The 17425-nt window shown below is 36.4% G+C and overlaps 4 protein-coding genes across 5 annotated transcripts; all 4 read right to left on the bottom strand.

Moving 5' to 3' along the window:
• Positions 1 to 213: 213 nt before the first annotated feature.
• LOC147540712 (alpha/beta hydrolase domain-containing protein WAV2-like) lies at positions 214 to 7202 on the bottom strand. Its single transcript, XM_086639001.1, has 7 exons — positions 4129 to 7202; positions 3167 to 3202; positions 2985 to 3063; positions 2717 to 2888; positions 1462 to 1626; positions 914 to 1157; positions 214 to 585 (listed from the first exon to the last, which is right to left on the bottom strand). The coding sequence occupies exons 1-7, from the start codon at positions 4370 to 4372 to the stop codon at positions 569 to 571; spliced, it is 957 nt and encodes a 318-aa protein (XP_086495127.1). The 5' UTR covers positions 4373 to 7202; the 3' UTR covers positions 214 to 568.
• LOC147540713 (uncharacterized) lies at positions 5050 to 7396 on the bottom strand. Its single transcript, XM_086639000.1, has one exon. The coding sequence runs from the start codon at positions 7244 to 7246 to the stop codon at positions 5471 to 5473; it is 1776 nt and encodes a 591-aa protein (XP_086495126.1). The 5' UTR covers positions 7247 to 7396; the 3' UTR covers positions 5050 to 5470.
• A 550-nt stretch (positions 7397 to 7946) lies between these two features.
• On the bottom strand, positions 7947 to 12559 carry LOC147540714 (EEIG1/EHBP1 protein amino-terminal domain protein). 2 transcript variants are annotated; one of them, XM_086639002.1, is made up of 3 exons: positions 12059 to 12559; positions 9413 to 11760; positions 7947 to 9320 (listed from the first exon to the last, which is right to left on the bottom strand). In XM_086639002.1, exons 2-3 carry the CDS (start codon positions 11755 to 11757, stop codon positions 8117 to 8119), a joined length of 3549 nt encoding a protein of 1182 aa, XP_086495128.1. In that variant the 5' UTR covers positions 11758 to 11760; positions 12059 to 12559; the 3' UTR covers positions 7947 to 8116. The 2 variants fall into 2 exon arrangements, with proteins under 2 accessions (XP_086495128.1, XP_086495129.1); XM_086639003.1 differs by having other exon boundaries at positions 9413 to 11874; positions 12059 to 12415.
• A 1385-nt stretch (positions 12560 to 13944) lies between these two features.
• On the bottom strand, positions 13945 to 16827 carry LOC147540715 (protein phosphatase). Its single transcript, XM_086639005.1, has 5 exons — positions 16738 to 16827; positions 16021 to 16326; positions 15851 to 15935; positions 15597 to 15731; positions 13945 to 14300 (listed from the first exon to the last, which is right to left on the bottom strand). The coding sequence occupies exons 2-4, from the start codon at positions 16107 to 16109 to the stop codon at positions 15639 to 15641; spliced, it is 267 nt and encodes an 88-aa protein (XP_086495131.1). The 5' UTR covers positions 16110 to 16326; positions 16738 to 16827; the 3' UTR covers positions 13945 to 14300; positions 15597 to 15638.
• Between the last annotated feature and the right edge of the window lie 598 nt (positions 16828 to 17425).

Raw genomic sequence — 17425 nt, forward strand, 5'->3', positions numbered from 1 at the left:
AGTTTAGTACACCTGAACTGGATTTTTCTAAAGTTTATTACCCATATTTGATTAACTAAATATGTATTTATAACATACCCGCTAATTACAAAACTTGTTTAACTATGGGCGTGCCTAGATCAGCAACATGAAGTTAAAGCCTTATATAACCAAATTCGAAATCATCATGCAGAGGAGAAACCAATAAAAACAATATAACTAGAAAGAATCGGGTTTCCATGGATCAAGAATAAAAATCATGATATAAAAGAAGATCAGAGCTCAAAGTAAAGTTCTGCACTCAAAATAATACAATAGAAAGGACACAACAGAATAAAAAAAGATAAGTTGCCCATCTTCTAAAGTTGTGAAGAGGTCATACACAAATCTAATGTATTCACATTTTCAGCATCCTCTGAACTATCTAAATCGCAAATAATTTGTGAAAAACGAAAAAAATACCTAAATCTAGTAGCATCTCGTTAAAGAGATTCCAGTAGCAGCAGCAACCTTAAAAGTAGGCGAAAAAATCATCAGCTTCCTAACTCTCTAGTGGTGAATAGTTCTTCTTTTTCGGCACCCGTTTCCTTCATATTGTATCATAAACTGAAAATAACATCCGAATCATCAAAAAGCAGTAGCAAAATTTTAAATGCGGAGTAATGAAACTTAATGGAATCGAACATGTTTCCATTTATCATAAGAGGCATAACGTAAAACAGATCAATTGGAAAGTAATATTGCTCTCTTGACCCCTACTCCCCTTTTGGATCATTTAAGTGTTCATTCCAATAATATAGAGAGACATGTGTCTTTAGATCTCGAAACAGATATAATCAAGGGCGAGATGACCCAGAAGGTCGTTTAAGATGTCTAATTTAGCTTAATTGATTGGATAAGCTATTAAAGAACAACTGTATGACCATAAAATTACCGTCATCATTGTGGTCTGAGTCAGTTTCCTTCTTCTCCGGCACGTTATGCTCTAAAAACTGCTGAATTGTGGACCAATAGTGATCTCCACCAGCCAACCAAGTGTTCATGTGCATACCGGATGGAAATTCAACAAAAAGACAATCCTTGTTGTGGGTAGCTGCTTTGACATAGAGATTCTTCATGTGAGACGGAGGAACCATCTCATCTTGTAAACCAGATAAGAATAGAATTGGCTGTCTGATCTGCAGTATATGACTTCCATTATAAAGCAATGTAGATATATATATATATATATATATATATATACATAAGAGAGAGAGAGAGAGAGAGAGAGAGAGAGAGAGAGAGAGAGAGAGAGAGAGAGAGAGAGAGAGAGAGAGAGAGAGGTGTAAGGACAGGGATGCAGGGTGAAAGGAGCACCAACTCTGCTAGTCCACTCTTAGGTTTTCAAGAATCACCACTATTATAGTCAAAGTAGTAGCCTGGTAAGTACTTGAAGATCAGAGAAATAAGGGATTAAATGAATAACACGATATTCACCCTTACCTGCCCAACAATATCTATTGTACTCCACGGGGAACGCACAAAAGAATTGAGAATCCTAGGACCTTTAGAACCAGGTCCTCCAATGAACCACTTCAGAAAGGGTAGTAAAACTCCTGCCATGTCCAGGATCGATGTGAAAGTATTTTCTAATATCAGAGCAGCAACCTACAACAAATGAACCATAACTGTTTTTTTTTTCGAAAAGTAAATGAACCATAACTGTTATAATAAATTCAGCTCAAAAGATGATCAAATTCAGAGTATAATTGAACATATCCACCAAGAGCGATCAATTTTCTTATAAAACATTCTCTTTAATAAAAAAATATTCATTTTGACAACCATTTGATTATGTATTTACCCCGAATAACATGCAGTTGGGGTCATCATAACTTAATCCTTTTTGAAGAGGCAACAATGGATTCAAGTCCATATACATATCCTAATATCACTATTTATATGGTGTTCACTGCATTCTTTAATTTCCCCATGAAGTGTTACTACCATTGACCAGTCGTGCAGCTCACTCCTAATCAATATAATCTCTCCTTTTATGTTTTTGGCGCACCAAACTTCGAGATTGTCACCCTTTCTGGATCCTACCATATTCTATCAACCAAGCCAATACATATAAATACATCTTTCTTTAATGTCATCCAATTTTGTAGGATTAAAAACCAACAATTTTGTTTTTCATAGCAAACAAATACGTCAAATATGTTAACAATCTAACAAGCGAAGGTTTAGGACTGCAGATCACTATCACACTATATAACTAGGTTACAAGAAAGTGAGAAAGTTTACTCCTTCAGAGATTTTACCCCTGCTGTCCCAAATAACTGTTTTGACATCCACCAAGAGTGATTCAAGTTCATATTCATATCCTAATATCACTATCTACTCTATGGCTTTCAGTGTATTCTCTCAAATTTCCCAGAACCGTTTCTACCATTCACCAACCTTGCAGCTTATTCCTAGTCTATATAATTTTTTGTCTTATGTTTATTGCACCCCGCACCCAACTTGGAAATTTCGCCCTTTACAGATCCACCATATTCTCTGAATCAACCCAATACATAGAAATTCATTTTCGAATGTCATCCAATTGTGTAAACCAACAGCTTTTGTGGTTTTCTTGAAAGCAAATAAGTCAAATATCTTAACAATTTATATATTAGATTAGCAAGAGAAGGCTTAGCAATGAACAAAAAGAATAACTATCTACAACAAAAGGTGAGAGTTTACTCGAATGTACCTTATCAGGATTATTTTTTGTAAGTACTGACCCAACTGCACCCCCAAGTGACCTGCCAAAAACAACTACTCGAGATGTGTCAATGTCAGTTCTCTGAGCAAGATGATCTAATGCAGCTTGAGCATCTCTAGTAATCCCATGTTGAGAAGGATAGCCTTCACTCTCCCCATATCTGTCCATAAATTGATTATTTTCAAACTTGTTGACAAAATGAGTTAAACGATCAAACACACCCTAATGTCAACAACTCTGCAAAGAAGATGCATACCCTCTATAGGAAAGCATAAAGACATTGCACTGCAATCTCTGCAACATAATACGGACCATCTCAAGACGGTGTGCAATATCTAATGAATGATTAGTAAAAGACAATCGAAGAAACTATATCCAGTTTAAAAAATCAATTAAACCTAGCTATAACTACTTGTAAATCTATACAAGCAAGGATACTGCCAGCATTTTCTTGGAAAAACAGAATGGTAGGACCTGTCACAACAAAAACAAGGAACAATTTACAGATTAGGACAATAAAATCTCCAAAAACCAAAACCCAGAATCATATAGAGACCAATCATATAATAGCTCTGGATGAACGCAAATTTCAACACCTCATCAAGACAACAATTAAAGTATACCCACATTAAGAATTATTCCAACCTGAAAAAAACATGGGTCGAATAAATAAACTCACACAGAGTAACTTCCGTAAGCAAAAAATGAGTAGCAAGGTTACAAACAACGGATTCTTTGTACGTTAATGTTATCTCGCCAAGTTGTACTTCACTGTATTAACCTATATATGCTTCTCCTAAACCCTCTCTTGATAAGTTTGATTAATAAAAAATTTCACTAGTCTAATTTCTCGTCAACCTCAGCTACCACAGATCTCATTACTCTTGCCCAACTAAAAGTTCAAATATTTTCAACTAAAACTAAAACCACTATAATCTTGTGGACGAATTGCTCATGTGAGTGTGAGAAGAGCGATCTAGCAACCAAGAATATAACGTCTAGGTCCTCTCCACTCATAGCCAATTGGTTTTTGTATAATCAACTAACAATTCATTCACATCGCTCAACCCTCATAAGACAAGCAACCCACAAAATTCTAGTAATTAAGAAAACAGTAGCAAGTAGTATAACATTTCTTTAACAAAAAAAAAAAAAGTAGTATAACATTTTCCAAAACCTAACTCTTACCCTCACTTAGAATCATATAAATTTCCTTGAAAAAAGGATCAAAAACCTAACTTGCCTCAGAATTGAGCTAATTAAAAACAAAGGATAAAACACCTCTACAAAAGAAGAATCATGGAATAAGTGATGTAACAATCAGATCAGATAATAACATATATATATATATATAGAGAGAGAGAGAGAGAGAGAGAGAGAGAGAGAGAGAGTAGCAGCACCTCTGCAATTAGGGAAAAGTTTGATGAACCAAGCATGAAGACGAACTCCATCATCAGATGTTAACCAAACATCTTCGTAATTGAGACGAAGACGAGCTGGTGTTATCGAGTAAGATTTAGTGAGTCCAGGTAAAACTGGAACATATACTAATTTCTCTTGAAACGCAACCAATAGAGCCACACCAGCTACCACTATACCTCCAACTCCATACAACAACCAACTCACATACCCACCAACCACCATATTTTTTCTCTCTCTCTCTCTCTCTTTTTACAATAAAGAAGACAGACAGACAGACTACTTTCTCTCACTAGAAAGTAATGGAGAAGTTCAATAAGAAGAACACACCATTGATTGATTAAGGCAAGCAATGGAAGAAGATTTTCGGGGGACTATTTGTTGCTTTTTTTATGATTTGGGGAAGAACCATTGCTTTTTGATCTGGAAAAATACTAGTAATTATCAATGGCCCACCACCACCACCACCACCACCACCACCACCACCACCACCACAAGATAGTATATTTGATTAAGTTTGACCGTTGGATTGGGGAATTTCGTTTATTATTCTCCAAATCTCAAGGATACACACATGTTTTTAACTATTTCTATTTGGCACTAATAAATAGTAGAGTATTTAGGTCGTTCAGTATTATTTCAACATAAGAGGAGTGTGGTGTGGTGTGGTGTTCTCTCTGCACATCTTCGTCGGGGAAGAGTAAAAAGTATCTTAAGTCAGTTCGTTATTTCAACATAAGAGGAGTGTGGTGTTTGGGATTCTCAAAGGGTAAAAGTAACTTAGGTCGTTCACTATTTCAACATAGAGTAGCGATGAAATTTGATGTATCATCAACCACAAAGTTTACCCGTCGAATAAGCCGATACCCGACCATATATGAAGCAGTGGAGGTACCGACGTATTTGAATCACCTGGCCAAGAAACTGACATTTCCTCGACTGAAAATTACATCATTCTAAAACTTGTGGGCTCGGTATTTCACCTACTACATCTCCTCCTAGGTGATTTTTGGGTATATCAAAAGAAACCTGGATACTGTACATGAAAGCAGTAGTGTGAAAGGGGCTGGGTGGCCCGACCCTCGCCCACACTGGAACTTAGCTGGGCGGGGCCACGCCAGCCCGTTCGACACCACTATGTGAAACTACAAGACCTTTTTACTTTCATGGCCTTTCAAACTGATACATTCATAACCCAATAACAGAAGCTATTCAATAATTCAACTTTAACGAGCTTGTAATCTGCATCTTCGCATTTAACTCCAAACTAATCTTTATCGATTGTTTCAATCAGTGGCATTGGACCAACTGGAATTCGACTGCTCAAGAACATAGATGCTCATTCAGGACTCTTTTATAACTATCCCCGACATCATGAACAGGACACCTTCTATTCATTTCATCGAAGCTTTTCTTCGCCTCGGCAACTTTTCCTTTCCGACATAATTCTTTAACAAATACAGTAAAACTCTCGAGATTGATAACAAACCGATTTTCTATCATTTCATGAAATGTCCCTATTGCCATATCTAAATCACCATCTTCGCAATACCCTTTAACCATTAAACTATACATAGAAGAATCAGGATAATGACCTCGTCGAATCATACCAATAACAAGTTCTTCGGCTTCTCTCATTCTTCCTCTAATCCGACAAAGGCTACAAATCACTGTACTATACGCCAAGAAATTCGGAGAAATACCCATTTTAAGCATCTTTTTTAGAACAACAATGGCTTCATTAATCTCATTCGATTCGCTTAGTACCCTAATAACTGCATTAAAGCTTGATATACTAGGTTTAATTCCTCTTAAATTCATTTCTTCAAGAAGAGATACAGCTTTCATTGTCTCCCCATTGTTACAATATTCGTTTACGATTACTCCATAAGATTTCACATCAAGATCGAATCCGAGAGTTACCATTTCTTTTAAATGATTAAAAGCCTCACTCGATCTTCCAACAATACAATAACCTTTCAATAAACTTGTATGAGTAGCTAAATTATCTTTCAAACCATTTAATCTCATTTTAGTCATTAATCTTTTCGCTTCGTCGATCTTTCCTTTCAAACAAAACCCATTAATCAATGCATTATAAGTAACTAAATTTGGTTCACAATTATGTCTCATCATTTCTTCCATATAATTCTCTGCTTTTTCCAATTCACCATTTTTACAATACCCATCAATTAAAGTTGTAAATGTTACTTGATCAGGTAAACAATCTAGGGTTTCGAACATTCCATCCAAAACTTCTCTTGCTTTATCCATAAACCCTTTCTTACATAATCCAGCAATAATAGTATTATAAGTAATTCTATTAGGTCTAACAGACATTTCGTCAAACACCTTTAGTGCATCATTAATCATACCCAATTTGCAGAAACCTCTTATCATAATAGTATAAGTAGAAACATCAGGTTTGGTAATCCCCTCTTTCCTAATTTGATCAAAAAAAGCCCTAGCAAAATCAATTCTATTTGCTCTAACAGTAACACCTAAAATTGAATTATAAGAATATAAACACCGACCTGATTCAATAATTTTTGCACGATTAAACCAATGAATTGCTCCTCTAATATCACCACGATCACCATAAGCTTTAATTAACTTACCAATATTGAAATCACGAAAAAAATTCGATTTTTCTATAAGAGATATAGCTGTTGAAAACATACTGTGAGAGATTAGAAGATCAACCATGGCAGAGTAGCAACCTCTAGTATGGGTATAATTATTAGGGTTAGGGTTTAGATTTGATGCCCAGTGGAAGAAAAAGATTGCATTTTGAGGGTTGGTTTGAGATTTGATAACTTGGATTACTAAATTAGGGTTTAGATGTGGAGAAAATTGGTCCAAAGGAGAAGAGGAATTAGAAATGGGGTTTAATGAATTAGGGTTTTGGTGGTTGAGAGAATGGAGGATAGTATTAATTGAAGTAACTAGAGAAGAGGAATTAGTAATGGAGTTAGGGTTTATGCCATTGGTGAGAGATCGAGCTGCCATTGCCATTTCTACTCCCCCTTTCAAAAGCTTAAAACTAGCCGTAGATAAAAAGATATTCCATGCTAATTTGAAGTTTATCCCACTTTTCATTTACTTATTCTCACACTTTTGTTACACCATAATACGTAGGAAAAATTAAGGTGTAGGTTCTTTTTCTCATTCATTGTGTTTATCTCAAACTGGAAACATTCCTGCAGACGAGTTAGACATCACAAGTTTGACACAGACAACTTGATTCAGATTTTCGATCTGGTTAGAGAAAAACAAAACTACTTAAATTTTGTCTCGCTCTTGGTTAAAAGAACATGTCGCTCTATGTTTATAGATTTGCCTATTGTAGATAGATTTGTCTATTGTTGTCTACTTTAATTGGTATTGGCTTCCTTTGCAAAATATGTGCAAATCTTACTCGCACAAAGCTGTACCGGCCTCTATGGAACTCGTGTTTTGATCTTTTTAACAAAAAAGCTTGGGAGGGAGATCTTAACTGTTATAGAATAGTGCAGACCAACCTTCTGGACTGCTGGTGACATTATCTGCTTTGACACTTCATACCTTACAGTTTCAAAATGTCTCACTAGGGAATGATGCTTAACTCAAAAAAGTCTCGCTAAAGAATGGTGCTTAACCTCTTGAGAGAAACACCACACACTCCGTCTCACCACCCATGTGGAATTGTTTACAACATTGACCCATGTAACGGTAGATCTATATATGTAGAGAGAGAGAGAGATCATAGAAACTAATTAAAGCTATCATTCACAAGAAACCGATCAAAACAAGCTTAAACTTGCACCAAATCTATCACTGCTTACACATATACTCCAAAAATCAAGTTCAATTTACAGAAAACTAAAAACATCCAATTTACTTTTCAACATTATTGAACCAACAGTTGAACAATATCAATCTTGACTGTGTTTGCTGCTTCGAGATATATATATATATATACTATCAGATTTAGCGCAATTTCGTAAGTCCCTTCGAGAAGATAACATTAGGATTCCTCTTATGAGAATTCATCTTCCCAAAATCCTTCCATTTCTCTCCACTCTTACTACCAACTTTAGATGAAACACTCCATAATGTATCATCAGGTTGGGCTGCTGCCATTGTTGTAGTCACCTGTGAAGAAGAAGAAGAAGAAGAATACGTTGATGATGATGATTTTACGGCCTTCGACTTCATTAATGGGTGTTTATTGTTCTTCCCCATACCACTAGCGAGCAACCAACGTGACCCAGATTGTTGTTGTGATGAGGAACCCCATAGCTTCTTCTTCCCAGGCTCAGTTTTTAAACCTGCAACATGAACTTCAGTTACTTTAAACTGTGGAATACCTTCATTTTCTTCTGTCTTGTTCTCTTCGTTACTTCCATTTATTGTAACCTCTGTCAAGGTATCGAGATCGTCATCATCATCTTCATTTTTTCGAGTTTCTGAAACTGTTGCATATATTTTGGGTTTCGGTGGGACGAAAACCCTCTCGACCTGAATCAGAGAAAGCATTGGAGTTCCGACTGGCTCATAGTTACGTAAGGGATCTCGAAGCTGCACCATTAAAGCTACTGTGAAGTTATTCCCTAACAACCCACACCTTCTACCAGAACCTTTTCCTCTTCTCTTATCGGTTTTCCCACCTCTGTTAAACAAATTCATGGAAGATGCATGATGGGCTGCAAGAATTTTAGAAGTTCTATCACTGATTTGATCTTCTTCATCATCGATTATCCCCGAGTCTAGTCTCATCCATTCATCGAGTGTTATCGAAAGACCCATCAGTCCATCAACGTCATTTTCACCGTCCTTGATGTCCAAGAGCTGCAATCCTCCAGCTCCTTCCAAACCGAGAGAACTGTTAAGATTTGTCATACTCCCTTGGAGTGCAGAGATTTCTCTTAATTCGTGAGGGCTGATGTTTGAAGGTGCTTCCTCATCTGACATGTTGGATTGTATTCTCAGTCCTTCTATTGAGAGAGCCTCGATCTTATCCATTGCTAATGGAGCAAGATCTTCCAGATTCACATACTCAGAACTTGATTCTCTACTCGATGAACTTAAATTCGTGTTAGTAGATCTGCTACCAGAAGAAACTCCTTTGCCCTTTTTTCTTCGACTGCCTGTTTCAAGCCCAGAATCTGGTTTTTGGTGCATCAGAACCTGCCTGTAACAAGAAAAAAAGGGAAAGTACTGAAACAGTGAGACAAATTTAAAATAAGCCACGAAAAAAAACTGCACAAAAGTGAACTCACACACCTCTCAGCTGCTTCTAGGGATGGAGTTGCTTCCCATGCTACTTGTTGCATGGTCTTCCCTGTAATATCTTCCAAGGGCATCAACTTATTAGCTTGCATAGAGAGCTTTTCAATTCCGATAGAGGCCAAACCCTGTAATATCTCCATTATACTAGAACCCATATCTGCAGGAACCACGACAGGACTAGAAACCTGCATGACCAAATTTCCGACGTTCTTAGAATTCTTAAAAAGTGATGGATTCATAGATCGCAAGAAACCTCCATCTTTAGTCTGAACAAATGGACCTAAACCTTCACCTAGTGGAGGCAATTCAAGTTCTTCTGGAGGAAGATCAATTGGACTTCCAAACCCACCAGCACTATTAGGTGGAGAACTCTTAAAAGCTTTTTCATTCAAACCCCATTCACGCATCAAATTTTCAGTTTCCAAGTCTTCTAACATTTTAGCCCTTGTTTTACTCGTACCTGTATCATCTACTCTAAGATGCTCTGCTTCAGCTGCCTCAACAGCCGATGCCAAATCGAAATCGTCAAATGAGTCTTCCCAACCAGGAACAGTTGGAGAATCATAACCAAAATCTACCTCATCCCCTTCGCCAGTATCAAAATCAAAGATGCAGCTTCCACCAGCTAGAGCTTCCTTTTCAAACTGTCTTAATAACCGCTCTCTTGGGGATTCAGGCTCACTTTCTGAACTCAATCCAAACGGACTATGTTCTATACCGAGCATGTTTAAGAACTCACTTGCAACTGAATCAGTAGAACCATCCAAACTAAGGGACTTTCCCGCTTTATCCGCTTTATAATTTGATTTGAACTCCATGTAATTTGCTTCCCCGAGAAAATCACTTTTACATTGAGGAGACTCCAACCCTGCGGACTCAAAAATTGATAGCCTTTCAAAAGCAGAGTCCAGTTCCTCCATTAAATGTTCTTTAGATAACACAACATTCTCCTTGGGAATCATATCGTCTAGCTTCTCTTCCGTGTAATTACCATACTCCTTGTCTTTCAGATTAGGCTTCATATCAGTTTCTAATGGTACACCATCCTCTTTGGAACTCATATTATCCAACTTTTCTTCTGTGTAATCACCATAATCCATGTCTTTCAGATTAGGCTTCATACAAGTTTTTACTGATACACCATCCCCTTTGCTCGTCTCAGAATGCTCACTAGTCTCTACTCTCTCTCCATCGATGGTTTCTGTACTGCCTTCCTCTATCCCTTGCTCAATCACAGTAAAATATGGATCTTCACATTCATCTTCAGAATTATTTTTCATAGTCTCAGATAAAGAACAAGACTTTGGTTTAAGAGGGTTGATTTGCTCAGTGAAAACCTCAAACTCGGGCTTAGGATCAATAGAAGTATTTTCATTACCCTCATCAAGTTTCGGACAGGGTAACGAAAATGAGCTCGAAAGATTTAACCCTGAACTAGGCAAAACCTCATGAAGGATTTTAATATCTTCTACAGATTGAGATGTGAGACGGGAGCTCCGGTTAGGTACTTCAGAGAGGCTTCCACTTCGTTGAAGTACACCTTTTCCATCTCTCAGATCTACACTTCTTCTAGTCTGCTTTATGTTCAAGGGTACAGGAGGTTTCCTGTTGCCACGGTTTTCAACCATATCATCCCCAACTACCGCAAAACCAAAACTAACATTCAAATTAGCACCTTTAGCTTTACCTGAAAGCTTATAGCTAGTCGTCCACTTTCCAGAGCTCTTCTCCTCCTCCAACTCCTCCAAGGTAAGGGGAAGCAACCTTGTGAGATCAATCCGATGCTTACCCAGATCAAGATCAGGAAAACCAACCATAGATACATAAAGTAAGAAATGTTTCGCCTCATACTTTGCCGAATGATTTGGCCCATTTCCACTGCCATAGACAGAACATTTATGCAATAAAATTTCTTCGAACTTAGCTACTCCTTCAGAAATTTTGGCCTGGCGAGTCTGTAACTCGACATCCCTTCTCCTCCAATGGACACAAAGACTACTGTCGTTAAAATTCAATGACAGCCCATCGACCGAATGGACTTCTAGAGAGAAACAACAATTGAATCGACGATTTCTAATATGTGATAATGCTTTCAAAGGCTTCCAATTCCATATAGATGATTTCTTATCCTTCTGAGATAAATCCTCTTTTATAACCCTAGGTTTCAACTTTGGGTCAGGAAAATCGGTTTTACTAGTAGATTTAGATCCAATTTCAGATGCAGAAACTAAACCCCTCGAAGGGTTTTTGTTCAAATAAAGAGCTTGACTAATTGCCTCAATATCATGTAACAATCTTTTATCACCATTTTTCTTCCCAGAATCAACTTTCCCCAACATTATCTATTACAAATTCATTAAACAAAATTACTTTCTTCATCAAATTAACGAAATTGAACATAATCCTCATCAATGAAAAACAAATTAAACATCTTGAATCCTCCCTCTAGTTTTTCCCTAATCCATGAAATTCAGAAGAACAAACAAAAAAAAAAAACCCTACTTATCAAGTTTCATCATGCAACAACGTTTATACCCTAATCTCAAACCTAAACTAAATTACAAGTAAGAAACTACCCTAATCAAATAAACTAACCTAACAACGAAAAATGAAAGAAAAATCAAATTTTTTTTCTCTTACCAGTTAGTTGAGATTTGTGTTGCTAACGCGCGTGCATGGATAAAATCAGAAACCCTAGATTACAGGTTCAATTTGATTCATTCAAAGTTGATACTCAAACTGATGAGAATAAAATCAGAAACCCTAGATTACAGGTTGGATTTCTTCTCGGGCGATTATTATCTTATCACCTGGCTGCTGCTCCCTTCTCTCTCTCTCTCTCTCTAGACTTTCTTCTCTCTCTAGAAAGGCGATAGAGGTGAGAGAGAGAGGGAGAAAATGAGAAATAAATGATTTGTCTTGTGTGTACGAAAGATTAGTTGTCTTTGATTCGAAAACCTTCTGACATTCAAATTTCAAAATGACTTTCTCTTTGCTGTTTATCCTAAATACCTCTTTCCCCTCTTATTGAATATCCACCACTCTTCATCATGATTATTAACCGTTAGATTTATGACTATGGATTCAATTGAACCGATTTCTATGTGGGAAAAGGGTTCGTTTTCACTCGAAAATCAAATTATTCGTTTATGAGATATGGGAGGAGCCACTTTGCTGGAAAAGTCTCGTGACAATATCTGGCTTGAAACCAGACTTTACCAGGGATGGGCTCTTCCCCTTCGCGAGAGAGAGAAGAAGATATTTTTTCTTTTTTGGTTAAGGTCTTGGCCTGCAATCTCCGTCGACAATTTTTTTATCGGAGAAGAAAGAAGATGAGCATTGTCCTCAAGAGTCAAGATTGCATTGTCATTAACCATTTGCAGGATTGTCTTTAGCGAAATTGTTTTGAACAACTTATTGGCCATGTTTGAGTGGTAAAAAGTTTAATCTTTCACCTTATAAATCAAGGGTTCGAGGCACGATAACATCTAAATAAAACTTATTGCCTATATAATCCCCTCTCAAATTTACAGGTGGGTAATTGGTTGATTCAAAGACATTTGATCGCTCGAAAATCAAGTCGTTTTGTTTTCTAGAGATCTAGGGTTGGTAATTGGTAAATCGTGACACATTTGAGTTTTGACCATTCCCAAAACAAGTTCGTATTGTAGAAATGTTGTTGATTGGTTGGTGCTGAGACATCTGATAACTCGAATATCAAATTGCTTCAACATTTGATCATTTACTAGTTTGTCGTTGTCGTAGTTATTTCATTAACAATACATGGACTTGTTAGTTACGTCTTCGCCCTATTGTTGATGAATATGTTTGAAAATTACAATTCAACTACTACACTACCAAAGGAACAAAGTAAACAAATATTGATTACACTACATAAAACAAGATTAATTAGGTGAAATGAGGTCACACATCATCTGTATTTCGAAATTACGTAGAATGAGTACAAATATTCAATTAGTGCATATTCTATCAACCTCCACAATAATATCATATACTAAATGTATATAAAGTTTCTTGCATCTAAACTGTATCCTAAATAAAAAAAAGTAATAACATATAAGGATACACTCATGCCTTTTACTCACATAAGAGAGAGGGAGAGAGAGACTTGGTCCAACCCTAGCTAGGATGAGTGATCCTAGGGCATATAGAGTGAAAGTGGGTGGGTGACCAGCGGCCTCGGCGAGGTGTACAAAGCCATGCACTTCACATGTTTCTCACAATTCACAGGTGAGCCAGCCCTTCTTGACGATCTTGTACTCCGCCAGCATCTAGGGTGCCTCGAACAATGTGGTATCTCACACCAGATAAATCCTTAACCCTTCCTCCTCTTACTAAGACTACAAAATGTTCTTATGAGCCGGATTGGGCTGGCCCATGAACCTAGTTTAGACCGGCCGGGCTAGCCGGTTTAACACCAATGTAAGAGCATAGCACATCTTGACTTGGTTACTCGAATATGTCTGTAGCTTTAATAGGGTTTAGAAGACAACTGCTAGAAGAACTTGAACATGATAACTAATCACTATAATAAGTCATACAGTAATTTAGAATACAAATTTCTGTAAACATTTTCATAAGCATAAACATTAGAAGCAAAATTACAATATCAACATATAAAGTTTCACAAAAGGGATTCCATTTTCACCACCACCTACGTTTCCGATACATTGAACAGGAAGGAAGAAATAGTTGGTTTTCGCTGTTTAAATAGAAAACTATGAACGAAACGGGAAGGACGAAAGACGAAGATGAAGTTTCATAACCTCCAAATGAAAGTGCTTCGTTTTTCCTGCAGATGCCAAACTGGTTGGTTCCATTTGACTCATTGCTTCAGCCTTTGCTCGCACCTAATCATTCCCTATTGACATGTAAAATAGTTACGAACACAGTACAGATTTGTCGATGTCTAGCCTCAGTACGACTTATTACGCTTGGAAGCTGAAAAACTTTGTAAAGGTATAATGTGATAAAGCAGATACAATGTGCGGATAAAGTGGCACGAATATACGAGTAATACAGTACAGTTGCCATCTGCAACCATCTAACTCTTGGTTGGTAACTACAACCTCCATTTTCAGTTTTTATTTATCAGTAAGAAGGCTTTCTTAGTCTATGTACACTCGTATGAAATGAAATAACCCGAGGACTAGACATAGAGATCTACAGGCAATAAGTCATCCCTAAAAATTCCCAAACTCAAAAGTCATGTCCTCGAAAATGATTATTGGGTATATATCTAACAGTAACACGTACAAAATGATGGCCGCAGTTACATTTTCTCCATATACCAAGCAACATCGATAAGTTTTTCAAGCTCAATTAAACAAGCCACAGCTGTTCGATATTACGTGCGCGTAGAGCTATATATCTAATTCACAGTAACGAGGCATGACCTGTTTACCTAAACAACTTGACGGGTTTGTGCACAAAGATATATAACAAGATCACACCAAAAAGACGGTACACGGATACAACAAATTTCCTCGCTGATAATTGATCGAGCTTTTGTCATGAAATATAATTTTGCACACGAAATGTATAGCAAATTTCACATAAGAAGGTTGTGTAAAGCTTAAAAAATAAGGTAATTCATAATATTACCTACATATGCAAGAATACAGCCTATGAGCACATAAATCTTATGATAATTAGCATTATCAGTAACAACTAGGCCATGTTTGAGGAGGGGGAAAGGAATGGCATTACTAGGAATAGCTATTTTGTACTGTAATTCCCAGTAACTAGTAATCGCAACACTCCGTTGTAATGTACTAATGTTAGGTTGCATCAGGAATAAGATTGGCAGAGAGTGATTTTTATCTATAAAGTATTTAATCGATGATTCCAAGGGGGGAAGAAATCATAAATCCACCCTCCCCTTGGGCCTTGGGTTCGGGATTCCTCCTTCGAATGTGATTTCTGATTCATTCTCGCGTTATTTTGGAATGTGATTCCTGGTAATCTCATTTCATTCATGAATAAATAAGAACATAAAGAGAAAGTAAATGTTCACATACCAATGAGAACTCTAAGAAACTTTCACTCAATTTCCTACCAAATCTATTGATAACAATCAAAGACTATAAAATTTTAAAACCCTTCAACTAAAAGCAACAAATCTTATAGAACTCATAAACAATTTTGATAAAACTACCTTGAATAGAGAGAGAGAAATCAAAGTTTGAGTATAATAGTTCTAATGGTGGGGAGTAGCAGAATCATGTTGATCAGTAGAATAAATAGCTTCTGCTTCAAGGAAACGACTTAGATGCTTATCTTCCAAATGTTGCTGGAAATTCAAACAGATTAGGTAAAAAAAGCAACCAACTTTAAGACGAAAAAAATCAAACAAACAAAGTATAAAGAAGAAAATAGAATTAGGGTTTAGGATGAAAAACTAGTACTTACAGAGAGACAAGCTCTATATTTATGCCATTCTGATACACATTCTTCTTTATCCCATTGACCCTTTAAGTATTTCTCTGAGTACCATCTGTTTTGTGCTCAATAGTTGTGATTATCTTCTTAATATAACACAAACTATAGATAAAGAGAGAGAGAGAGAGAGAGAGGGTTACTTGTTGAAGCATTGATGATAGGCAGATCTGAGTTGGGCACAAGGGGAAGTTGAATTTCTCTTCTCCTTATTCAGCTTAATCTCACCCATACACTTAAAATTAGATCAAACCCTAATTGAGCAAATCCACAAGTATAATCACATGCAAAACCCTCTCTCTCTCTCTCTCTCTCTCTCTCTCTCTCTCCTCAAAACCTCTTCTACTCTCTGATTAATACTAGTAACAATTTAAAAAAAAAATGTTTTCTCGCAGCATCCCACGAATTTTAAGTACCCCTAAGTAAGAGTATCCCGGCTATAAGAGCATCTCCAATGCAACACTCAACAAAAACTCAATTAATCCAATGTGTCAAATGTGAATTGAGTTTCTCTTTCCTAGGTTCCCCTATTGAGATATTCAATTCAAAATTCATCTCCAATGCAACACTTAAAAAAACTCAACTTTTACTTTAAATTTACTTTTGGTTCTTATTTTAATATATAAATGTTGATGTGGACCAATTGAAATACAACAATTAATGTTGAGATACTCAAAAGAAAACTCAACAATTGAGTTTTCTTTTGAGTATCTCAATATTTATTGTTGCCACATCATATTGAGACTCTAGTTGAGTGTTGCATTGGAGAGTGTTTTTTGTCAAAAACTCAAGTAATCCTATGTGTCAAGTTGAGTTTTGTAAATTGAGTGTTGCATTGGAGATGCTCTAAAGGAAGTTACTGATGATCGACCCGCCTTAAAGTCCAAACAAGGGTTCCGACTCCGACTTGTTGTCACAAGGTATTAGAATTTCAATTTGTTTTCTTGCCCTAACTTTAGTTCAAAATAAATTTTAACGGTTCAATATTGTACATCTTATTTGATTTTTAATATTACTACATCTTATTTGATTTGTCAATGTTAAATCTAAATTTTAAAGGTTCAATATTACTACATCTTATTTGTGAGAGAGAGAGAGAGAGAGAGAGGGAGAGGTGTCCAAGTAGATGAGAATAGTATTAAAAACAAGTATAAAGGTAGATCAACTCCTTTCTTGGCTTTCTACTTCATAAATTTTCAGACTTTGAAAGAAACTTTAGAGATTGAAACACCTATCAAATGATAAATGAACTGTACCATTTTATGGATCAATAAGAAACCATAATTTACTTTCCTTTTGTTTTGTTGAAATAACTATAATTTAATTAAAACCATGAAGTTTTTTCAACAGACCAATATTACTTGTGATATTTTACAAAATTTATCAAAGTAATAGGACATCTAAAATTTTGGGGAGGCCAATTCTCAAACGCTTCAAAAGCCGACCAAACGATGGTAAGTCCTTTGTGCAGGTGAAGAATTCATTGGTCGGAAACATGATCTCGTGAAGCTCTAGCTCTGATACAAACTGAAATAAACAAACTCCGCT

Source organism: Eschscholzia californica, unplaced genomic scaffold (genome assembly GCF_041429995.1).
Source record: "Eschscholzia californica isolate CP2 unplaced genomic scaffold, dmEscCali1.0.p SCAF_5, whole genome shotgun sequence".
In the NCBI taxonomy this organism is placed as follows: domain Eukaryota; kingdom Viridiplantae; phylum Streptophyta; class Magnoliopsida; order Ranunculales; family Papaveraceae; genus Eschscholzia; species Eschscholzia californica.